The sequence below is a fragment of the Lepidochelys kempii genome, chromosome 2 (assembly GCF_965140265.1).
Source record: "Lepidochelys kempii isolate rLepKem1 chromosome 2, rLepKem1.hap2, whole genome shotgun sequence".
NCBI lineage: Eukaryota > Metazoa > Chordata > Testudines > Cheloniidae > Lepidochelys > Lepidochelys kempii.
The window spans coordinates 224,599,109-224,624,740 of record NC_133257.1 but is presented as its reverse complement, the minus strand read 5'-3'; the positions used below and the strand labels follow the sequence as shown (position 1 = coordinate 224,624,740).

Below are 25,632 nucleotides of genomic sequence, written 5' to 3'. Positions count from 1 at the left end.
AGTGTACATTGCTCACATTATATTAAAAGAATATTAATTGATTACAAATATTTGCATACAAGTACTGTAGTGCAATCTCTTTATCTTAAAAGTGTAATCTACAAATGTAGATTTTTGTTGTTACATAACTGCACTCAAAAACAAAACAATGCAAAATTTAGAGCCTACAAGTCCACTCAGTTCTACTTTTCATTGAGCCAATTGCTAAGACAAACAAGTTTGTTTACATTTACGGGAGATAATGCTGCCCACTTCTTATTTACAATGTCACCAGAAAGTGAGAACAGGCGTTTGCATGGGACTTTTGTAGCTGGCATTGTAAGGTATTTATGTGCCAGATATGCTAAACATTCATGTGCCCCTTCATGCGTCGACCACCATTCCACAGGACATGCTTTCATGCTGATGATGCTCATTAAAAAAATAATACGTTAATTAAATTTCTGACTGAACTCCTTGGGGGAGAATTGTATGTCTCTGGCTCTGTTTTACCCACATTCTGCCATAATTTCATGTTATAGTAGTCTCGGATGATGACTCAGCATATGTTGTTAATTTAAAAACACTTTTACTGCAGATTTCACAAAACGCAAAGAAGGTACCAATGTGAGATTTCTAAAGATAGCTATAGCACTTGACCCAAGGTTTAAGAATCTGAAGTGCCATCCAAAATCTGAATGGGAGGAGGTGTGGAGCATGCTTTCAGAAGTCTTAAAAAGAGTAACTCTCCGATGCGGAAACTACAGAACCCGAACCACCAAAAAAGAAAATTAACCTTCTGATGGTGGCACCTGACTCAGATTATGAAAATGAACATGCGCTGGTCCACACTGCTTTGGATTGTTATCGAGCAGAACCCGACATCAGCATGGACGCGTGTCCTCTGGAATGGTGGCTGAAGCATGAAGGGACTCATGAATCTTTAGCTCATCTGGCATGTAATTATCTCATGACGCCGGCTACAATAGTGCCATGAGAATACCTATTCTCACTTTCAGGTAACATTGTGTACAAGAAGCGGGCAGCACTATCTCCTGCAAATGTAAACGTACTTGTTTGTCTGACTGATTGCCTGAACAAGAAATAGGACTGAGTGGACTTGTAGGCTCTAAAGTTTTACATTGTTTCATTTTTGAATGCAGTTTTTTTTGGTATATAATTCTAAATTTGTAAGTTCAACTTTCATGATAAAGAGATTGCACTACAGTACTTGTATTAGGTGAATTGAAAAATTCTATTTCTTTTGTTTTTTACAGTGCAAATATTTATAATAAAAAAATAAGTATAAAGTGAGCACTGTACACTTTGTATTCTGTGTTGTAATTGAAATCAATATATTTGAAAATGTAGAAAACATCCCAGAATATTTAAATAAATGGTATTATATTATTGTTTACCAGTGCAATTAATCGTGTGATTTATTTTTTTAGTCATGCGATTAATAGCGATTCATTTTTTTAATTCTTTGACAGCCCTAATTTGCAGTATTCAGCTTTGACAATTTATAAGAGTTCTGATAACTCTAACTGTCACAATTATTTCCACGGAAAGAAAACTAGATCATCAGAAGTTATACAGTTTTATGTTAATTTGCTTCAAAAGTAAAAATAATTTCACAAACAGGATATTTTTGGTATGCGCTGATCAATGCATACCAACCTGTTATATTTTAGATCATCAGAAATTTGCTGCTGCTCTGAAAACCTAAAAGCATAAGGACACATTTTTCAGTCCTTATTTGGCAAAACTTCCAATGATATTTCACTGAATTTGAATGTGTACAAAATTGCAAAGGCTAAACGTGGAAAATGCTCCCCCATCCAGGCTTCAGGAAATTGTTAGATCCTGGAATATGAACTCTGAGCCAGAGGAAGAATAAAAGCAAAATAGAAGAAGCTTTCTTTTTTGGGGTCTTCCTTCTCTGAGGAAGAGTAAATTGACTTATAAATCTTAAACTAGCTCAATATGAAGGATACCTTGATACCTGGAACCTTCCCTAGCCAATTAGATGCCTTTTTCACAATGCCAATTTTATAACGTTATTATTTTGGTAATTTTTCAAATGAAAGTTCTATCTGTATTATACACTCTTGCTCCTAAAGACTTTGATAATTACCAATTTTCATTTTTTTGACACATGCATTAAACACAGAAACAATGCTACGCATACAAGAAAGCTTTTTGTTTAGTTGCACAAAGAGCTAACTCTCAGCATAGGGCTATTCATTCAGAAATAGCATCTTGGGTCCCACTTTAAGTAATTTCACTTATAAATTTCCCCAGAAAGGCTGCATAGAAAGGATAGTTATGGGATAATAAACTCTACAAGGAACCACCCCTCCCACAGGTCAATGCCCAATGGAACAAAATAAGATTACCAAAGGTGACTTTTATAACTAGCATATTGCATCATGGAAATTAAATCCCAAACAAATAGCGCTAGGACTCAAACCTGTGCGCAAACTCTAGACATTCTTTCAGTAACTGTGCTGGGTAAATGTCCCCTAATGGATTGTGAGGGTTGATCAGGATTAATGCTCTGACTCGGATGCCCTGAAAAAAGAAAAACTGATAGTCGGAGACGCCAACATGACGTCAAACAAATGACTAGCGAGGCTATAAAGCTGCTACCCCTTCAATAAAAAGTTATTAATAATTACTTGGTTGCACATGAGCACATATGATCCTTCTTTAATAATAAGCCACTAAAACACAAGAACTTCCGGCTACGCAACTTGTTCTCTAGTTTACCCAACCTTTTCAGTTAACAGCATCAAAGAAATATATCAAATAATTTACTGGCAAATGTAAATCGAACTAGCCCTAGTTCCATAAAAATATGAATACCAACAGGCAGGGTTATAATGCAGTATGGACCAAATTCTGCTCTCATTTACACTTCTAGAATCGTTCCATAGAGTTCAGCGGTGTTACTAAGGATACAGACGGACATAACAGAGCAGAATTTGGACCTTCATATCTCACAACCAGTTTTTGAGTAAAATTTTTTCACTTATTGCCTTAAAAAATTAAGAGCATCTAAGGCAGTAGAAGTATGAAATTTAAGTTTCTTGATGTCCTAAAAGGAATTTAGAAAAGTTAAAACAAACACTGAAGTAAATAATTACTTATAACCAACTGTCTTGCTCAATCATGGAGGAAAGTACATTTGAAATAGAACTCTAAAGAGTTTAGAGAGTTTTCTCCCCTCCAATTATAAAAGGCTGTAAATACTGTGTAGAGAAAAGAATCCCACACAAGATACGCAAGTAGGAACACACAATTTAATGCTTTTTTTTATATTATATTTTTATACAGTATGTAGTGGGACACTCAGGAAAAACTCATCCATTGAATACTAATGCAATATATACTAATTAGCACACACATTTAACATATTCTCTATCTAACAAAAAGTTTTATATTGCACACTTAGCCAATTACTACAATGATTATAGCAAGAAATATAAACCGTTATATTCAAACAGTACGTCAATAGGAGGAATTGTCATCCACTAATTGATGTACAGGATAAATCTGGAATTAGGCCACACTTCTATTTTGAGTTTACCCCATCTAGTTTTTAGTGAACTGGTTCTGCTGAGGATTTTTCTCACCCCGCTCTAGACTTCAAAGGAGGGCAGTTATTTTTAAGGGCAAAAATCCAAGGAACTTCTATCACACGTGAGACAAAAAACAAAGAGGAAAATGCATTTTTGGTTGTGAGAGAACATTGAAATCTATTCTCCCCTTGATATATGTAATTTACATTAACATTAATAGGAGTTATGAGCATTAACTGAATGAGAAATAAATCTATTTTGGAACCTTCCAGTAATAATTGTCCCAAAGCAGTTATTTGTAATATTATTCTTGAAAACAGCTTCAATTTTATAAGGATTGAATTATACAGGTCTCTAAAAGTTAAAGTTCATTAAATATAAAGCTTCCAAATAAAAATTGAACATGCAAGAGCAAAATTGCCTTTAAGATACAACATTAACAATTTTCCATTGATTTTATGGGACTTTTCGGCTAAGTTTGGGCCAAATCCTACAATCTTTACTACCTAAAGGGAAAGATACTTGTCATAAAATATTAACAACTAAACTTTCTCCCTGCAAAATATATGATTCCAGTGCACTTTAAGTACCCTTCCACACAAAAAGCAGTGTCCTATTCAAGTCCTGATTTTTACAGCTATTTCGGTGTATGGGGAGGAGGGAATTATGGATAGTACACTGAAGTGTTATAATTGGAAGGGTAGTTAATGTAAAATTCAAGACTTTACAAAATTGTAACACAAGATTAATTAGCAGATGTTGCATAAAATTGCATTCAAGCTACTACAAAGCCCTTGATATTTAGTCAATCAGATCGTTAAACTGAATATTTCCAGTACTGCAATTTTTGTTAAAGAGAGAGACAATTTCATGTACTAGAACAACAATACGGATTACTTAAGAGTTTCTTAAAATATTGAAATTTTATTTGAGACAAAACCCAAGGTACGTCTAATACACAGATACATATACATGTTGGAACGTTACTGTTAAGTGACAGAGCCTCTTAAATCCACCTTGTGGTCCCTTAGTCTTGCTTAATCTGCTTGCATTATGATACCAACAGAAACACTGATAGGTGACTGTATTAATATAGCAAAACCTGTGGATAACAGCTAACACAGGGATGTTAGCTAACGTGTCTTTGTTAGGATCTGGTACGACTGCACCTATGTGCTGAATCCCAGCCCCAGCTATAGTTGGAACTGCTCTTCCTACAACCTAAATTGGACAGCAAATAAAGTGGAAGTGTACGTCTCTGTATGGCCAAAAATGCTTTTACCAGTGGCCACTTCATACAGAGAAAGTTAACTGTGGCAAATAAGTCTTGTGAGGACAGAGACTTCACCGGTCACTGATGCAAATGACTATAGGAAGCAGATAGTCAAAAATATTAACAGAGACTGTGTTTAAATTTACTACAAATTTTTAAAAAAAATAATAATAATCTATTTTAAACTGTAACATGCCCACAGCTTGAGATAGGTGCTGAAAATGATGAAATAAATGTTTCATGTATATAGAAGTCAAGCTAGTAACTTTCAGTAGGTTGTTTAACTCTATAACTATGTTTGTAACACATTTACTATAAAGAGATACAAACGTTTTGCAATTTTATTTGTAGGCTTTACTGTTGTTTGCAACACTCTCTTCGAAACTTAAACATTTTCTTCCCTACTGCAACTATGTCTTTTACCTTTTAATCAAACGTTACTTTTCACCCTGTGTTAATTAGAAAACACCGAACAGTAACTCTACTTAGTTTACTTTCTTCTTATGAAACCAGTATTATCAATGCTACCGCCACAGCTCTGGTAACAAGTTTTCTAGTTATTATGTGTTCCCTCTTCTGAATGATTGAGCAAAACACCGCAAACAGGTTCAATATAAATAATGCCTTCATGTTTTTTCTATGAATGTGTGGATTTAAATAATTACAGATATTTAGAATTTAAAGTATATTCCCTACCAGATAATTTTAAAAGGTATGTTGTATTTTGGCCCAAACTATGTGACAAGCAACAGCAAAATGTAATAGACTATCACAAAATAAACACATGAAAGAGAATAGGATGACAGAAACCCAGAGTACAAGACAAACTGTGCAACCATGTTGAAGTCATTCAAGCAAGAATGCTTAGAATAAGGCAATTTAATATAACTTCAACAGAAAACTAAGGTAGTATTTTTGAAATACTTGAAAATCCTTGAAAAATAACTTTCTACAAGGAGTGTTCTCTTGTTTTTCCAGGCTTTGCATCCCCCATTACCAAGGCCATGTTTCATGGTCCCCAATCCTCTTGGCTAGGTGGAACTTGACAGGACTCCCTTCAGAATCTGACAAGACTTTTTTTTTTTTTAATTGAACAGACCACTCAAGTAATGCTTTTACTCTTCTTAAAGACCTGAATGTGTTGCCTTTACTACACTCCAAACTTCTGAAAGCCCAGTGAATGAAAAACTAAGTCTACAAAAACATACATTTTAAGATTCATTCTGTACAAAGTAGTATGATGCAGACTCAATACATTATCACATTGTCTGGTTTATATGGGAAATGTAAGTCTTTTTTGTTGCCAGAGTTGTGCGCATGCCTGTAATACTTTTAAGCAGTTGGGTTTTAAGCCAGATAAAATAACATTCCAATGTTGAGCGAAACTGAGTTATTTACATTGTACTTAGGGAAAACACAGACAGCTGGAGATCAGTTAATACCATTCCTACCTGTTCTTTAGCTCTCTGTAGGGCAGCCTCTAATTTTTCAACTGTTAATTGAAAAGGGTGACTTTCTTCATCAGTCACCTGTGCAAGACAAAACCGACAAAAAACAGTTAAGGAATCATTTCCAAATAATGCAAATACAATAGTAGTTAAAGTTTCTAAAATAATCCAGTCTAAATGGAAGGGAGCTTTAAAGAGGAGAGGGATGTATCTGATATGTATTTGCAGAAGTGATTTCTGGAAGAAAGCAATATCTGACTATAGTTACTATTGCTCCCCTTACCTTCTAAGGATATGTCTACACTCCAATTAAAAGCCCCTGCTTTGCCCATGCCAGCTGATTCAGGCTTGCGGGGCTCAGACTAAGGGGCTGTCTAACTGCAGTATAGACATTCAGACTTGGGCTGCAGCCTGGATTCTAGAACCCTGTGAGGTAGAAGGGTCCCAGAGCTCAGACTGCAACCTGACCATGAACCTCCACACCGCAATTGAACAGTCCTGCCATGTGAGCTGCGGGCCAACTGTGATTGTCTAATTGCAGCATAGACATACCCTAAGTGTGACTGCTGAATAGCATATACAAAGCAAGTTTTCAAAAACAATGGTGCAAGTAGGAAGGAGGAAAAACAAGCTACTGGAACAAAACCAAGGTCCATCTCCAAATTCATAACCCAAGAATAATCCTGTCCACACATCAATAATTTTGTTTTTAAATGTTATCTTTATCCCAGACTGCTCTCGCCTTCCCACAGTGAACCAAAATGTACAACTCGAGAGAGAAATACATATTCCAGGGCTAGAGAAAATAAACATTTACACAATGAATTTAACACTTGTGAAAGGTGAACAGCCAGTTCTGCAAAACTTATTCTGCATGTAAACAGAGCAGGTACTGTATAGACAGTTGAAGTATAAAGTTGATCACGCCATCCAACCAATATGCTGCAACCTGAACAAGACAGTCTTCCTCTACAGATGAGAGACTAGGTGGGTGAGGTCATATGTTTTATTGAACCAGTTTCTGCTGGTGAAAGAGACAAACTTTTGAGTTTACACAGAGCCCAGAACTGAAGAACAGCTATATGTAAGCTCAAAAGTTTGTCTCTTTTACCAACACAAGCTGGTTATATAAAAGATAAGACCTCACGCATCTTGTCTTTTGAATATCCTGGACCAACATGGCTATAACAACACTCCAAACATCAAAGGATGAGAGGCTAATTCAGTTTCAATGCCTGCTTTAATCTGTGGTCTTTTGTTGCTTTGATGCTCCGTGTGAAACTGTCAATCAAATTCTTTAACATACATTTTTGTGCTCACATATAATACAGTCTTTAATAAACTGAAGTTTTACCTCACTAAACAAAGGCACATGGACAGGTTGTATTCCACCATACAGCCAGGTTTTTGAATTTATTCCACCATAATATGGAGTAGGAATAAGGTACCCATCTAAACCAAAAATGCAAATAAGAGGTAACATTAAACATTCTCATTATCAATTACTTCACTATACATTAACAGACTGACTCTGTTGTTTCCAAGAGATATATATCCAATCTACTCTCACCATCTACTTTGCACACTAAAGTGAATGGCTACTGATACCCAGCATAAAGCAATTCATTCCATTTGCCGAGTCACTTTCTGTTTTTTTCGTTGCATTTTTAGTTCAATTTCTATTTTGACAATCATTTATGAAGCATGAGTTGAAGGTGACCTGACCCACTGGGTGTTTCTTTAATATCAAAACTGGCATATGACTAGAGTGTTCTTAAATTATCATTTTGTTAATGGTCAACTGTTGCCATCTTTTCTTCAGGTAAATGCTGTAAATCTTAATTACTTTTTCTGTATTATACTCAGCTGCCAGCATCCCCCCATGTTATAATGCCCATTTGATCTTTTATACAGTATATAGGTTTTTATACTGCACCATTCACTGTGGTATCCAAGCACAATAGTTGTATATTGTCAGATACAATACAGTCACTTCCTTTTCAAATGGATGTTCTTTCTTTTCCATCTTTTAAGGTAGCTACTTCCATGCAACTCCCTTATTATTTAAGCTTTTATTTCTGTCATGATGTTCTACATTCAGAACTTTACAACCAGTAGTTTGAAACATACACATGGCCACTGGCTTGACTCCAAGATTTGCATTCCCTCCTCCTTCTCCCCATCCTCATTTAGGTGCTGCAATGAAATAAGTAAATCTTCTTTTCCTTGCATCCTACTTATTCCTACGTACTGCAGTATTTCCAGGGTAGCCTATTCATATCCTTATTTAATTTATATCTATATTTATCATTTGCAGTCAATATTTTCTGTGGTTCATGTAAACAAAGTCTAGAAGTAACGCTTGCCATTTTGATTAATCTGTATACTACCATTGCTTTTAACACTGAAAACTTACATTTCCATACGTTTTCAGAACATTCAGCAACAGTGCTTGTCCCCAAAGTTTACATCTTATAGGTGCCTGAGGGGGTGCTCTCACTATAATAGAGAGGAGGAGGCTGGCATGGTGTTCACTGTGAGGGCACTGAGACTCTGGAATTCACTCCCTCCCATTATCCAAAACTGCCCAGATTTGGTGACCTTCCAGGCACGCTGAAAGAGATCTTTGACAGGGATTTTGGAGAGGACTAAGGATATGCTTTCTGTAATAATGAAGCGGTGAAAACGAATCTCTGTAGGTGGCTAGTTGGATTTCTATTGGAATTATTATTTTAATGCTGCTGGGATTTTTGTAATTCATACGTCAGGGCACCTAGAGCCTTGGATAGGTGTCTTTTATCCCTTTTAATATAAATACAATAAATAGCTAGGTTACTGTCACTGTGGATGACATACATTCATTAAACTACAGGTGAATTTCATTTTTTTTTGTATATATAATGCTTTCAGATTAAGAACATTTATTTTTAAGCTTACCTCCAGGATCACATAACACAGTTGAAAGGGTAGCAAAGACAGCACAACAGCCACTCATAACAACTATCTGAAACAAGTAAACAACATTATATCAACAGAATTACCAACACCTTTGTGGCTGGTTAGAATGTAATACTTAGAAAACTAAAGAATATGCAAGAATTGGATTTGATAAGAACTTTATTAAAAAGCAACCATTATTGTAAAGCAAGATTGTGATCTTGCAAACTAGAGTGTTTTATATAATATCCAAGCTGGTCATGCTTCTACAGTTAAGGTTTTTTAATGCATTTCATTGTAAACCCCAGCTTCACAATTTGTAATATTTTGAAAATAAACTAAAAAAAAAAAAAAAGATGGTTTGCACTATTGGTTTAAAAAAAGTCAACAGCCTTCTAAATTGAACCTGCATGCACATCACACACGAGCGGCAACACTGAGACCTAAAGTTGGGTTTAGTGGAAAGATTTATAACCACTATCTGTTTGAAAGTTTTTCCCAAAATGTGCAGTCCTGCAATAATGCCTCCTTTCCAACAGTCCAGAGGCTCAATGGTGGTGTGTGTGAGAAAGAAAGAAAGAGGTGAAGATATAGAAAGCTCCTTCTAGCTCCCAGCAGCTGGAGGCAGATTAACTGAGAGGCCTCAAGAGTGCTACACACCTACTATCCAGAGGTGGATAGAAAAGTCTTGATATATTGTTGCTTACAATATCAGAGCCCAGAAGTAAATGAAGCTTTTAGCAGCCATATCTTGTTACTGTGCATATGCTGCTCCCAGCTGAAGTCAATGAGAGTTTTACACAATAACCGCTGGAAGAATTTGAGTGCTCATTTTGTTATACATAAGTACACAAGCTATTACTCTAAATTTGGAACCTATGCAAATGATTTGGGGAGACATAATTGCTTCCCTCCTACCCAATTCATAGTCTCCACACACACAGTTTTTCCATGGCAGTAAAGGGGGTGGGAAGAATACAGCCATAACTCCCTAACCCTTTCAGAACCCAACCTGCAGTTTTCCTCCTCATGGGTATAGCTCCTCCCTACAACATAAATCTGGAGCAAGTGGGCCCTAGAACTTCATGGATTTAAGATCAGTTAAGGGTCAAAGAACAACAGCATAAGTTCTTCATACTAAGTGGGTTTGTAACTAGTTTCACGTGTTGTTTGCAATCCAGAACATTTTAAATTTGATAAGACTCCTGGAAATGCTTTTATAATACCTTCTAAAAGATAAGCAAATCTGTACAGAAAATATCTATAGCTAAAAAAAGCAAGATGCAGAGATGAAGCACTCATTTCTTACATGCTCTGGATTCAGTGCTTTTGGAGCTTTGGCATACTCAGTGAGAAATTTGGCAATTTCTTCTCTGAAGCTGAAATGCAAAATTAAAACACTTTGCATTACATAATTCTTCTTACAAAAAGATCAAAATACATAAAATAGGCTTTATCTAGAATAGGACAAATGCATGATACACTTTTACTCTCATGAAAGATGGACAAATTTTGGTTCCACTAAGTTCAGTCTCTGAAGATGTCTGGCTTGTTACAGGACTTGAGGTGGAGACATGCAGTAGGCCAAAACAAACAGGCTGGTGTGAAGGACAACCAGCAACTGTAGCTTCCACAGCCTAGATTGCTTTGGATAGGCTCTTTCCCACTAAAACTGTCTGGTGCAGAATTTTAATAAATGTGGATCAATTATGACAGGGGAAGCCAAACTGTGGCTCATGAGCCTCATGTGGCTCTTTTACAGTTAAAGTTCATCTTAAGCACCCTTCTTCCCGCCGCAAAAAACTATGCCCAGCATATGCCCCTATGCCCCCTATGTTCCCTATGCCCAGCACCCCCTTGCCTACCCAGAGACCCCTCCACAGAGCGGGGCCAGGAGTTGAGCCATGGGCATGGGGCCAGGCAGCTAGGAGTGGAGCACTGGGCACAAGCTAGCAACCAGGACCAGAGGAACCGGGCCAAGAGCAGAGTCCCACCTAAAACCTGGGGGTGCTGCAGCATTCCCACAAACCCCTAGTTTCCAGCACCTCACTCCCTCACTGCCGAGAATTCCCCCCCCCCCACACACAACCTGTCCAGACACCCACTCTCCCGCCCCCTGCAGTACTCGCCAGCCCCCTGCTGGCAGAAGCGCTCCTGCAGGCTGCCTTACGCTCTCGCACCCTCAGCCAGCCCCGCCCCCTGCCAGACCAGAGCAGCAAATTTTGAATTCTTATAGCACACATCTGGGCTGCAGCTCTGTGCTAATTGGGCTGCATGTGGTCACAGGTTGAGAACTGCTGGTCTCGGGGCTTCAGCCCTGCAGTGGTTCAGGGCTTCAGCCCCATGGGGCATACATGCTGGTGCTAGGGGCTTCAGCAGGAGGGGGGTGCCTGCCATAGGGCTGAAACACCAAGACCTCCCTCCCTACAGGGCAGAAAGCCCTAGCCCCATCACCTTGCTGCAGGGCTGAAGCCCTGAACCCCAAGCAGGCACACTGGGCTCTTGAACTTTTGAAGATTATTGTATGTGGCTTGGAGGGTCAGTATGTTTGGCCACCCCAGAACTATGATAACTGTATGAAAAAGTAACTAGAAAAAACAGATGCATCTTTGCACCCACTCCACTGTTGGGACCTGTTTTTGGAAGGAACCCAAGAACTGGTGCAACAAAAATCAGTGAAATCTGAGTAAATCAAGATTATATTCTCAGGCGGACCCCACCTAAGTCAATGGCAAAATTCCCATTGATATTTACAGGATCAGCATTCACCCTGATTCTGTCTCTGAAGAACACAGAGTTATAGCTTAACTGTTCACTGCCAGAGTTTGCCTGTGAGAATTACTGCTACTAGCTGTGAAAGGACCTCCACAGCATTCTCCCCTGCCTATATGCAAGGTGTCATGCTTTTTTGGGGGAGAGGCGGTAGGGTAAAGGTCAGAGGAGCTGGAAAAAAAACAGGAAAGTAACTCGTGAAAACCAACAGAAAACAGAAAAACATCTTCAGAGCAAGCAGCTAATATTAAACTGGGTATAAACCCCTGGGTTTGTAGATTAAATGAAACCACACCAAATTTTGAAAAAGAGACAATATTTTAATGACTTCATACCTTTCAATGCCCTGTGTATCAGAATATTGCAAAAGTTGAGGTTCCAGATAGTTCATGTCAGGTCTTGTGAGCTGTTAACATAAAAAAACAGAAAGACGTAAACATACTGTAGAAAAACGTATTCTTACCTATGAGTTTGTGTTCTACTGAACCACATGACAATCTATGTAGTTACATAATACCATTCTGTAACAATGGGGAGATGGAAAATCTTAATATTCCAGAGTTACATCCATCTTCCCAGTTTAAACTTCCATCTCTTTATTTGTAAGATGCTCATCAGCAGTTTCTTCAGATCAGCAAAAAGTTATTTATGGATTGTTCTGTCCTGGTTAAATCCAACACATTGCTGCGTGAAAATATACTAGTACTAATCTCAGAGATTCTATAATTACTGTTTGAATTCACACCAAAATCTCCACCATTTTCTTTTAATATTTACAGGAGGTGCAGCATTATTTTAAAAATGAAAGGTCAATTGTGTTTAATTACCTTCTCAGCAGTGTTCCCTCTAATTTTTCCCACACATGTGCAGAATGAATTTTGTTATGTGCACCAATATGGAGGTGATGTGTGACACATCACTTTCATATTGGTGCACATAACAAAATTCATGGGGTGGGGGTGGGGCAGAGGGGTTTGGAGTGTGGGAGGGTGCTCAGGGCTGGGGCATAGGGTTGGGGTGAGGGGTATGAGGGATCCAGCTGGGGGTGCGGGCTCTGGGGTGGGTTGGGGATGAGGGACTCAGGGCTGAGGGAGAGGGTTTGGGGCAAATAGGGTGAGGGTTCTGGCTGGGGGTGCGGGCTCTGGGGTGGGGCCAGGAATGAGGGGTTTGGAGTGCAGGAGGGTGCTCCGGGGCTAAGGCGGGGAGAGAGGACTCCACCCAGCTCTCTCTTCCCTCTGCAGCACCTGGGCTGGGGCCATGTGATAGGCGCCCCACCCCCAGCCAATCCAGGCCGGGACTTGCTTCAGGCCGCCCCTCCCCAAGCTGCGACAGGTTTGGGGCTGAGTTGGGGCTGGGGGAGGGGCGCCCCCATAGGTGTCGACTCCGTGGGTGCTCCAAGGCTGGAGCTCCCACACAGAAAAATTAGCAGGTGCTGTTCAGCAGCACACACCGGCAGCCAAGCTCCCCACTTCCTCCCAGCGCCTCCCGCCTGCTGGTGGCCCTGCAGACCAGCTACTCCCCCTCCCTATCAGCGCCTCCTGCCTGCCCTGCTGACCAACATCTCCCCCTTTCTCCCAGTATCTCCCACCTGCTGCGAACAGCTGTTTCGCAGTGCGTAGGAACCTTCGGGAGAGAGGAGGAGGAGCAGGGAGGGGGTGCGCTTGGGGGAGGAGGTGGGGAAGAGCGGGATGGGAGCAGAGTGGGAAGAGTTGTGGTGGGCGGGGACTTGAGGGAAGGGATGGAGTGGGGGCGGGGTCTGGGTGGAGTCAAGCACCCCCGAGCTAAAGGGGAAGTCGGCGCCTATGGTGCATAACTTAGCTTCTCAGTTGGTTGGGAAGGAGACAATAATTTTACCTGGTACAGTTAAGAAATAGCCGAAGCAACTGGGTTAGATTTTTGTATTTTAAAATGTGAATCTAGTCTGAAAAGTGACTAATAAAGACAATGTGCAGTTCCATATTTACTGGGTCAACTACGTATAGCTAAAATTTGCACAGATTTCATGTTATTAAAAAAATATTTCCTCTCCCAAATGGTCAGGCCTGCCAACACACCTTGAGATCTACAAATCAAGCACTGACATCAGTAATAAAGATTCTGCAGAACAAATTGCATCCGTGCAATTTCAGTGACTTTTAGTATGGATGAACAAGTCTAAATGAAAGCACAAGCTGGCACTACAATTGAAAATTAATTTTGCTGCTGTGTGACCCAAAATAAAATCTAGTTTATTTTTCCATAGCTGTGCTAGCTAAGCAAGGCTAACAAACTTTTTTTTAAAAGTTACTTTCTCACTTAAAAAGGTGCCATTTTTATTTTATCATTTTTCAGATAATAAAAATTGCCTTTATGCAGCACTGCAGCCTGAAATCTGGACTGGTATACAGAAAATTACTTACTTTTTAAAAATAGTTTTGCTTAAAATCAATACATAATTCCAACATAAAGAATGCTTTCCATTCTAGGTAAGAGTTTTGGCTCCCCCAGGAGAGAATCAAACCACATGATAGAGTACTCAGTAATTTCTCTCATAAAAAAAAATAATCTCCAAACAATTTTTTTTTTGGATTAAATGAGAAGAGTACTTTAAATTATTTCTATCTAAACATAAATGAACACTTTGGATTAAACATTTTTTAAAAATCTGAATGATGTTGCTTAGGCAAATTTAAAAGAAAATGGTTTTGGCCCTCAGCCAGAGCCACACTTTTCATTGTTATATTACTTTGCTAAGTGTATCTGACTATACAAATATTAAGTTGTTTATCATAATGCTATCGATTAGCTAGAGATAATTAAAGGCATTATTTATTCTGTTCTAAATTATTCATCTGTAAAACACCACACCATTATTAAAATTCAACTGACAGCTGCAATACCATTCTATAGGTCAAAATCCATAATTCCAAATTATTCATATCCACTTACTCTTTCCTGTATTAAATCATAGCAAAGTTTGTTCTCGCTTGTTCCCAAATTCAAAATGCCCTGAAAGAAAATGACAGGTATTAAACAACTGAGGTTATCTAAAAATAATCCAGTTTGGATTCCCTTTGTCTTTATAGGAAGGGCCTGAAACATTTACTACCATATCTCCAACTCAGTGGCCCAAACCTGTTAGCCAGAGTCCAGTATGAAAGATTGCCAGAGTTGAGAATAACTGTGACAGGCTATTTTATCATAAGCCTTGGGATATTTGGTGCTTTTCTTAAAGCCTCAACTCCTGAAGCCAGGTGATTATGTGAGAATCTCAGTTTCATTTAAAATTAAACTAAGTTTCTAGTTCTCCTAGTTGTGGAGAAAAGCTTGAAAATGTTACTCATAAAGGCTCAAAAACTAGGAAGCAAATAAAGAGAACCCTACATTTTATTTTTTAAGCTCTCATGATTTTTAAGTTAACATTCTGTTTTTGATTGTTTGCGGCTGACAACTGTGCCAATAGCCTGACACAATTCACTCTGCTCTGGACAACAAGAAACCTTGTTTGTATCAGAAAAACCACTAGCCTCTGGAAATGGAATCAAAGGAGCTGGAATTGTTTGCTGGCATCCATCTGTGCGCTAGCAAATGAATGCTCTCACAATATAGAACACTGATTATTCCTAATCCTGTCGGAATATAACACCAAACAATACATAACATTGGTTGCTGGGGCAGGGAAGTGGTCTCATTATGCAACGGTGCAGCAGACACGCTCATGTTCTTCTGACACGAGGCAAACAGAGAGGGAGCAGAGGGAAAGGCAGGAGCAGCAGCAGCACCTCCTTGTTAGGGTGATTTCGGGGCAGCGAATAACGTCATCATAGTATTACTGGCACAAACCAGTTTGAACCACCGTGCCCAGACTGGCTCAGCCGCACCATCCACAGCGAACAGCAACAACAATGCGTCTCGCTCTCCCCCTCCCTCCCGCCTTGCGTCTCTACTCCTAGTCACCCGGCAGCAGCCCCGTTCACAGGGGGCCGTTTTACAGCCCGGCTTTAGGAATCGCGAGGAACCCTACACACAGCGCTTAATTTGTAACGAAACAGGTGCCAGGGCTCAAATATTATTTTTTCCCTTTCAGAACGGACGTGGCAAGCCCCGAGGTGCCGGGGCTATGAACTACCAACCCTAGCGGGTCCAGGGCGCAGCCTGGCACAGATTAAGCCCCGACCTCCCCGGCCCCGCTCAACCACCACAGGTGGCCGGGAAGGAGGCTCCAGCGCTTAGGCTGCCCACCTGGGACTCTGGTGCCCTGTGTTCAATGCCCTGCTCCTTGGGCAAGTCACTCCCTCTCCCCCCCGCCCCCGCCGCGGTGTGAACATAGCCGGGGAGCCTCGCTTCCCGGTGTGGGCAAGGGGGGTAAGGGAACTGCAGCCTCACGGGGGGGCGGGGGCATACAACCCTGTGCGGGGCTCTGATATCGGGGCGACGGGGGCCCTGTCAGCAGCTCCCATGGATGGCTGGCCCCCTGCCTGCTTCCCCAGCCACCGCCTAACGACCCCTGCCGTCTGCCGGCACCGGCTCCAGGGAGGGAACGCTCTTCCGCAGCGCCCATCCCCGTGTCGCGGGCCCCTTCGCCCTCTCCCCGCTCGGAGGGACGGACGCCCCCAAACCTGCGGGACTCCTCAGTCCCCCCCCGCCGGAAGCGGGGCTGTGCCCGGCCGGCTCCCCTCACCCGCGGGTTGCGGTCCCGGTCGAAGGGGTCCGCGATGTACAAGTCGAAGCCTTTGTCCAGCAGGCCCCGGGCGCCGCTGGCGATGCGGGAGCCCCGGGCGGAGAGAGCCGCTGCCCGACCATCGCCGCCTGCGCTGCCGCTGCTCATCCTGCGCCCACAGCGGCCCTGCCGGCGTCCAGACAAAGGAAGAAGGGACAGAGGCGGCGGGAAGGCGGCGCCTTTCAGGCCGGGATGCTGAGAGGGACAAGCCGCCCCGCCCCGTCAGCTGGAGCCGCCCCCAGTCCTCACAGCGCCCGGCCCAGGGTGCCCTGAGGTGAGGACCGCCCCTCGCAGTCTCCCGCCCTGACTTCGGCTTTCCGGAAGCTGCAGGCCAGAGCCCCCTAGGGCCCTCCCGCGGCCCGGCCCTGGGCTAGCTGGGGAGACGCTGAGCATCGCCGGGTGCCAGGGCCTGTCCCCGAGCCTCTCCCGCGCCGTCGGGACACGGAAGGCCGCAGACCCCCTGGCACAGTCCCTCTCCTCCGGCGGGCCCACCCAGATGGCCGCGTCCTGAGGTGGTCCCGTACGTGCGTCAAGCCCAGATGGTGCTGGGGCAAAACGCAGGGGGTTGGTTCTGAGCTGGTATGTTAGGAGATTAAATACAGGCGTTGGAATTGCCTTTTAAATGAACTTCGCAGCATTATAAGTATTTCACAGGGACAGGAAATGTGCTTTCCGCCTTACAGTGCAGCTGGGGAGACGTTCGCCCCGCCTCCCAGAGATTCTCATTTCAGAGCTAATGCAACAAACAGGAAGGACAGAGCTGCCTGCCCTAAGGGCTCGTCTATACCCAAACTTGTATGGAAATAACGAAATCTTTTTTCATTCACACATTTGGAATAAGTGCACTGTTTTGATAAAGTTTTTGCAAAATCAAAATAGGTGGGAGGGATAGCTCAGTGGTTTGAGCATTGGCCTGCTAAACTTAGGGTTGTGAGCTCAATCCTTGGGGGGGGGCATTTAGGGATCTGGGGCAAAAATTGGGGATTGGCTCCCCTTTGAGCAAAATGACTAGATGACCTCCTTTCCAACCCTGATATTCTAAGTCACAATATCTGTTTTGCTTTTGTCTTCTGCAAAATGGGAGTACTGTAATACTTATTTCAGCCAGGTGCTGTGAGAATTAGGGTGTCTGAACTCAAAACGGCAGCTGTGCCACTTTAGGGGTTCAGTGTAGATCTATCTGAAGGGGATCGGTTCTCCCATGGGCATAGGTAATCCACCTCTGAAGAGGGAGTAGCTAGGTCCAGGGAAGAATTCTAGACCTGCTACAGTGGGGGGTCATGTAGGCTAGCTGCATTATTCCAGACTGGATTTTTTACACCCCTGAGTGAAGAAGCTAGATCATCTTAACTTTTTAGGGTAGACCATGCCTGAGTTAGTTAGTATGCTTTACATAACCAATGCACAATTCAAATATTAAGTGCAGAGCAGACTGTTCTGACTGCATCTTACCTAATATAGGGCTGAGACAATGGTATTTTTGACATGGAGAAGAAAACCCTAGGATTCAGATAGACCACAACATAATGTTCTTTTTTTTTAATTAATACTTTGACCTTGGCTTGAGTATCATCCTTATTACTGGTCTTAGAAAAAGTGCTCTGTACCTCCAGAACAGATGAGTGGCTTAAAAGGTGGAGCGTCACTTGTCAATACAGAGATTTTACCTTCATATCTGCTGAGCCCCATATACTAGAAAACAGGTACAGGTTTATTTATTAAGCTATTTTAACTGCTGCTTTTCCAGAATTAATTTGGGGGGTAGGCACGGTGGATTTGATTTAAATCAAATTGATTTAAATCATGATTTGAATCACTAGTCAGGAAGATTTGGTTTAATCATGGATTTCTATATAAAAGTGGCACCTTAAAGACTAACAGATTTATCCAGGCATAAGCTTCTGTGGGTAAAAAACCCACTTCTTCAGACTAACGGATTTATTTGGGCATAAGCTTTTGTGGGTAAAAAACCCACTTCTTGAGATGCACGGAGTAGGTGAAGAAGTGGGTTTTTTACCCACAAAAGCTTATGCCCAAATAAATCTGTTAGTCTTGTCAAAGTCAGATTCAGGACTCACATAATTTGTCAGATCACTCTATTTATTAGCAAAGCGCTTTGCTAATGCACCCAGATGTGAGCCCCTTTCTGAGGTTCAAGATAACTTATTTATACAGCTAAGCCAAAGCCAATTTAACATAAGAGACAAAAGAAAGAGAAACTGACAAATATACATACATATCTTATTTGCATACTAACGTTTACCAATCTCCTAGCTCAGTAGGAGCTCTAAGTTAATTAGTTTGAGGACCCATTGTCTCACACTCCTTAATATTTCTCTTCCTGACAACTATATTTCAACAAACCCTTCAAGTAGCATTTCTTTAATGAATTATAATTTCAGTATAATTCATTCTACTTTCACAGTCTTTAAGGTGCCACCAGACTCCTCATAGTCTGTATCCACAAAAACAAACACAACTACGCCTCTGATACATAAAAGTGCATTCTTGTTCGTTGTTATTACCTTAATACATATTCTTCACAACTCAGAGATAGATGAGCCCCAAACTGGGTCTCTTTTACAGCCTGCTGCCATTATAGGTTTTCCCTTTTAGTGAGAGAATGGTATGGTAGATCTGAAATCAATGAAGGCTATACTCAGAAAGATCTCAAGACTTCTGGAATATGTTGCTCAAACAGTTTCACTTTTGTTTCTACTGTCTGTCCATCCCATCTCACATTTATCTTCAGAGTTCTTCTCCTTATCGAGATCTGTTCCACCCCCAACAATCTTCTATTCACTGAACTTTTTGAAACTTTGCAGGTTTAGAGAGAGGCAAGGGACTGACTCCATGCACACAAATTTGCAGAGGGACAATAGGGTTGAGGTCTGTTATTTCTCACCTCTATATATTAATTTATTTATTTAAAACATTTTTGCTGTTAATAAGCATGTTATTTCTGGATACACACATCCACAGTTTGAGAACTGCAAAACTAAGCATCTCTGATGGTATCTTCTAGACTTAGCACTGAGTCCCATTGGGTAGATAAAGATTAACCTAAATAATCTATACAGAAGCCCCTGGAACCATAAGATTGGGTCCCTAATTCATGAACTATTGGAACTCATTTACAAAACTTTTCTTAAACATAACATGAATATATTGTCTCATAGTATAGAATTAGACTTTATAATCCCAGTTTCATGATGAGATATCTTTGAGCTATAATGTATCTTAATTAAAACTATCTTTAGATATGTTTTTTCCCTCAAAAAGTGTTTTTATAAAAAAAAATCCAATTTGAATGAAAAAATCCTATTTTTATTTATTTATTTATTTATTTTTACAAAAATCATTCATTTTTATCCACCCTGGACGTAGGTACAGGTATTTCTGTGAGTCTGTCAGTGTGCCTGGGGAGGATGGATATGTGAGGAATGTCACACTGTCATGCCCAGGAGAAAAATTTAATGTGATGGAAGTTATAAGGAGGGTTTACCAGGATTTAAGAAGGCATAGATAGGAATAATTCCCCAAGGGTTCATGGACATTAGAGGGTCACAAGATGTTGGCTTTAAGTTAAAATGTCCAGCAATGTGTTCTGCTGCTAATGTTGGTACTGACTGGGCTGCTGACTTTTGCTTCTCCAGTACCAGTGAGGCGGCCTTGCAGCACTGTCTTTGATTTGTGCTTGTTTCTCTGTTCTGCACAATAGCATACATGTGACAAGGCAAGCTTGGAGTGTTTATCACAGGCAGTGCTGCATGGAGCAAGGGAACAGTAGTAGTAGTATCAAGAGAGCTAGTGTCACTCAGTATGAGACAAGGGTTGCCCGCTACTGCATTTAGACTAGTAATTCTCCTGGGAGGCCACAGGATGGAAGACAGACTTTCCATCTGGTTTAAACTACTTCTGTTTTTAAAATTACCTGTTTTTTGCTAAGGAAATTTTCTTCTGTTAACGTTAGAACATCATGTCTTTGATCCATTTTTAATATGCAGATTACTGGAGTGTTTTTTGACTGCTATCCAAATGGGTGTCGGAGAAATTCTGTCCCTGCAGTTGTCTAAGAGTAACTTTTCTGAGCTGTTGGCAGCTAATAAAACCATATTGTGCACCAAAGAGGCTTGTAACTCTCTACTATCCAAACAAGGTCATGTTGTATTAGTTACATATTTTTTACATAGTACTTGGAGGCTACTGTGACTTCCTAGAAGTTCCTTCGGAAATGTTATACAACTGCAGCGTGGGATTAGCGGCTATTAGATAACCACAGCACGGGATGGATCTCTTACACATAGCAGTGCTGTCTGTCCTTGATTAACCTCCAAAAACAGAAGAGAATTTAAAAACAGAAATAGCTTTAATCGACTAAAATCATCTAAAGGTTTCTTGACCAATGCAGAGTGAACATGGGGGAGAAGGTGACATTGGAACTATACTGCAGACAGGAACAAGACCTGCCTTTTATCCATTGTTTGTTGCAAATTTTTGCGGAGACTGGTACTTACTGGTTTAGGTACATGTGTAACAAAACAGCTATTCTGCTGTGATCCACAGAAAATTGATCTCTCACCAGTTTTTATATATGAAAAATGATTTTTTTTAGAAACAGATCAAGGCAGAAGCATCAGTGGGAGTGCCGCGCCCCCTCCCGCCAGCACCCAAGAGTTAGTTAGGGATATTTTTAGTAAGAGTCATGGACAGGTCAGGGGCCGTGACTTTTTGTTTATTGCCCATGACTTGTCCATGACTTTTACTAAAAATACTTGCGACTAAATCTTAGCCTTACCTATGACTGGTATGCAGTGCCGGAACCAGAGGAATTCTCCCCAGGCTGGCTAAGGGTTTCTTATGTCCCCTGTACACCATAATCATACAGCTGAATAAAACAGTCTGTAGACATGCTTCATTCCATTTGTTAGTTTTTAGTTATTATTGAAGGATCAGTCCTTGGCTGAATGATAGATTCCCGTACTGCTAAGATCATCAATATTCTGTAAAAGAAATAAATTAGAGATTCTAAACCACTCCCAGAATCCACCCTCTCCTAAAATCAGACAGTGTTACTCCGGCAAAGAATTCTATGCAGGATTTGGTTCAATGGCTCTCTTTTTTGGGGGATCATATTGGAAATCTTGTGCTGACTTAACTGAAAAATCCAATGCAAAACACCATTTCCCTAACTATTTTGCTTCCAGGAAGCAAAACAAAACAAAACAATCCCTTGCACTTACCTAACCTTGTCTGTATTTAGCTCTTGTTTCTTCAGATACCCATCAACTACTAAGAAAGAATGGCTGGCAATTGAGAACATTTCAGTTGCAGCTGACAAGACAGATGATAACAGAGGATTGAAATGATAACCTAACTTTTACAGTCAACTTTTACAGTTTATAATAAGCACCCAGAAAAAAAATTGACTTCACGGCTTTATATATCACATCAGGGGCACAGGGTGTCATAAGGGATTAGTATTGAGGCACAGACCCTTTCATCTTTAGCTCAGTGGTTCAAATATAGATTAATTATGTCATTATTATCCAGTGACTTTTGGTGGCCTACTTGAAATTAGTGTCATGATCTCAGACTAGTTCTAATGAACACATCACAAACACTACCATCCCAACTGTCATAACTGGCATCCTTGTTCACCATTTTACTTCTACAGAGGGGAACATGAACAAATCTATGCCCCAGTTTTATGTTCATGAGCTGGTGTGGCTCTTGGAGAAAAGTAGAGTAGCTAAGAGATGCTTTAAAAAAAATATGGGCTCATTCTTGGGTTGCCTGTGGGTAGTTTCACAACCCACAGCAGCTGAGAATTATTCCTGGCATACCTCATATGCTAGATTTTGTGAGAAGGCCTGCACAGGGCAGCCTATGACTAAGGCTGCGAGTCTTTCAAAGAGGTCATGGAAGTCCCAGATTCTGTGACTTTCCAGGACCTCTGTGACTTCTGTAGCAGCCGGTGCGGCTGACTCCAGGGCCGCCTGAGCAACCTGGTCGGCCAGGGGCCAGCCGAGCCAGCTGCTGCTCGGGCAGCCCCAGGTGGCTGGTCCCGGATGCTGCCCCGGAGCAGTGGTCTAAGAGCAGCAATGGTCTGGGAGCTACAGCAGCGGGGCCTCAGGCCACCCCATGCCCAGAGCAGCTGCAGTGGAGCCCTGCCCCCCCAGCAGTAGCATCAGCAGAGCCCAGGCCGCCCCAACAGCGGCGGGGCTCAGAGTGCCCCCCCTGGAAGCAGCAATGTCCCTCAGAGCGCCCCCCCAGAGCAGAAGCATCAGTGGGAGCACTTCTCCCCTCTCCCCCTAGCACCTAAGATTTAGTGAGGGGTATTTTTAGTAAAAGTCATGGACAGGTCAGGGGCCGTGACTTTTTGTTTATTGCCCATGACTTGTCCATGACTTTTACTAAAAATACTTGCGACTAAATCTTAGCCTTACCTATGACTGGTATGAGTGCCTGAACCAGAGGAATTCTCCCCAGGCTGGCTAAGGGTTTCTTATGTCCCCTGTACACCATAATCATACACCTGAATAAAATAGTCTGTAGACATGCTTCATTCCATCTGTTAGTTTTTAGTTATCATTGAAGGATTAGTGAAGAAGAGATTATCTCATATCTGCTAATTGCTAATAGTGACCTCTGGCTGTATTACCCACAGCCCCAATCAAGGTTCAACTATCTTTACATCTTGTTAGTACAGCACATTTGGTGGTAACAGTCTACTTGCTCTCTTGCTCAGAGAATTTTTGGGGTGGGGGATGGAGGAGGATAGAGAGGAAGTAAAATACCATTATTATATTTATTAACTTCCTCATTAAAAAGAGTGAGGAGGAAGTAGAGTAGTATGTACTGTTAAGTTTTCATGAAAGCTTTGCAAGCCATGGTATGTAATCGTAGTTTCATTCTGCAGAGTGAAAGGGGATCTCAGTGTGGAGCCTGATGCAGACTTGCTTTCATTTTAAGATTGTCAGTACAATATTTGACACTGAAATACAATATGCTATTTAAAAAAAAAACACACACACATACTCTGACTATGAAGGTGACTCCACAGAGCATTTTACTGACAATTTACTATGTTCTGATGCTTATCAATATCCCAGTTCTCCACTTGGTCATCCCTTCAGATTTAGCATTTCAATGCTTTCTCAGATTAGTTAGCTGGAAAATGAAAGCATCTTTTCACTTTTTTAAAATAAATCTATCCTGTCTCTATCTTCTTACTTTAGAAGGTAAACTTAGATTTTGGTTTGTTTTTCATTCTATTCATCTATAGCTGATCTGAAAGAATATATTGGACTACTTACCCACCAATAAACATGCAGAATGTTTCCCCCTTAGACTTATAAAGACCATAACATACATAGCTCAATATATTTGTATATTTCCACTGTTGTTAGTTACTAAAATTTATCCATATAAGTTGTATAAATACCATGCTTCTCCTGAACACAGAATTTTGGTAAATCTACCTTAAGATGCCATTTGGTTTTCATTACAACTATAGATATACAACTGTATAACAGCTGTGAAGAAAACACCATATATTTGTTGTGAGGAAGAAGACAGCTTGATAAAACCATCAATTCCTTCCAAAAACTGCACAATGATAAGTTCAAAATCTGGACTTCATTGGCAGATAAGCAATTAGACACATTGTAACCAATGTTGTCTCAAAATGTTTAATACCAATTTGTAGGAAGACACATTTTTCCAAAATAAAATGTCAAATAATTTTACAGCACTTAAAATTAATTTCAAAGAAGCCTGTCGTTCAGTCACTGCAGTAATAAACCCATATGAATATAAAACTTATTCTGATCTTATAATTTAAACATCTAACATTTAAAGCTACAATTTAGTGATTACAATCTCATGAAAAATTATTACGCTAAAGTCACTTTTTGTCCTGGTCTGAAAGTTGCTCCATTCTGCCCTTTCCTCTTCTTGGGATGCTGAAAATTCTCATAGCTAGAAACAAAAATAAATAATAGCATATTAGTATAAGATGCCATCATTCTTTTCAAAATGCTCATTAGTTACACATCAATGCCAATGAAGACCAAACCAGGTGTGTGTGACTATGAATAATGCACGAGTTGTACATTTTAGAGAATACCCTCTTTATACAATGTTAGGAACGAACTATGAGTGGTCATAGATTCACATTAATGAAAGATTTCTACCTATAAAGTCCCTTCCAATAATTTTTGCTACAGGATGGGACATTCTTCCTCTGTATTAACACCACTGCAGATATATAAGATTACTAGAACAAAATGTATGTTACACAGAATCCTTAGCTAGATCAACAGATTTCAGTTACTGTAATTCCAAATCCATGTGAATTTCCCATTAGATTGTGAGAGGAAATTCTTATACTCCCAAGCTCTGAAAAGCAGTGACCCTGAGTTTACTCTCTAAGAGATAATCAACTCAGGGATCAAAGTACAGTGTTAGGGCAGCCCACCAAAAGGGTCTGAACTTAACACTTCTTCAACCAGACCCAAAACAAAACAAAAAAGTCCCACAAGACCACCCAACTCCCCCCTCCCAGTTTCAACTTTCTCAGGTCACTATGAAATTAGGTCTAACTTAGCAATGATATCCATATCAATGAATGCAAATATAGTAAATGCAGATTAAAACATTAAAAATTGTTATAGAACTTCTGCCTCAGATTAACTGCTCCTTTTCTCTCTGTATTTTTCCTCATTTTTAAAAAGTTATTAAACTCAAAAGAACAAAAAATGTAGAGACAAAAATACCACCTCCCAAACCAAAACACCTGACTTACTTGCTGTAACAAGCAGCTGAAACCACTGCTTGTCTGGTATAGATGCAGGATGATTCTAAAATATTTAAAATACTACTTGCGTATTCTGAAACATTAGAATTCAATTGCATGTTAAATTATTTAAGGTTTTA

General features: G+C 40.6%; 2 protein-coding genes and 1 long non-coding RNA gene across 5 annotated transcripts in view; 1 reads left to right on the top strand and 2 right to left on the bottom strand.

The window, feature by feature from the left end:
- The window catches only part of LOC140907627 (1-aminocyclopropane-1-carboxylate synthase-like protein 1), a 35,499-nt gene extending 17,493 nt beyond the window's left edge, over positions 1 to 18,006 (bottom strand). Inside the window, exons 1-8 of one of the 2 annotated variants that reach the window (XM_073333968.1) lie at positions 16,654 to 18,006; positions 14,922 to 14,981; positions 12,329 to 12,399; positions 10,531 to 10,600; positions 9,222 to 9,288; positions 7,639 to 7,736; positions 6,288 to 6,365; positions 2,453 to 2,553 (exon numbers count right to left, since the gene is read on the bottom strand). In XM_073333968.1, the coding sequence (XP_073190069.1) occupies positions 2,453 to 2,553; positions 6,288 to 6,365; positions 7,639 to 7,736; positions 9,222 to 9,288; positions 10,531 to 10,600; positions 12,329 to 12,399; positions 14,922 to 14,981; positions 16,654 to 16,800 (692 nt within the window). In that variant the 5' untranslated portion in view covers positions 16,801 to 18,006. The remainder of the gene's footprint in view (positions 1 to 2,452; positions 2,554 to 6,287; positions 6,366 to 7,638; positions 7,737 to 9,221; positions 9,289 to 10,530; positions 10,601 to 12,328; positions 12,400 to 14,921; positions 14,982 to 16,653) is intronic. The other variant, XM_073333967.1, reaches the window with a different exon arrangement.
- The window catches only part of LOC140907628 (uncharacterized), a 47,036-nt gene continuing 37,887 nt past the window's right edge, over positions 16,484 to 25,632 (top strand). The window contains exon 1 of the long non-coding RNA XR_012157555.1: positions 16,484 to 16,966. This is a non-coding gene — a long non-coding RNA (uncharacterized lncRNA). The remainder of the gene's footprint in view (positions 16,967 to 25,632) is intronic.
- Positions 23,490 to 25,632, bottom strand: part of PEX1 (peroxisomal biogenesis factor 1) — a 53,980-nt gene continuing 51,837 nt past the window's right edge. For both annotated transcript variants that reach the window (XM_073333965.1, XM_073333966.1), the window contains exon 24: positions 23,490 to 24,675. In XM_073333965.1, the coding sequence (XP_073190066.1) occupies positions 24,591 to 24,675 (85 nt within the window). In that variant the 3' untranslated portion in view covers positions 23,490 to 24,590. The remainder of the gene's footprint in view (positions 24,676 to 25,632) is intronic.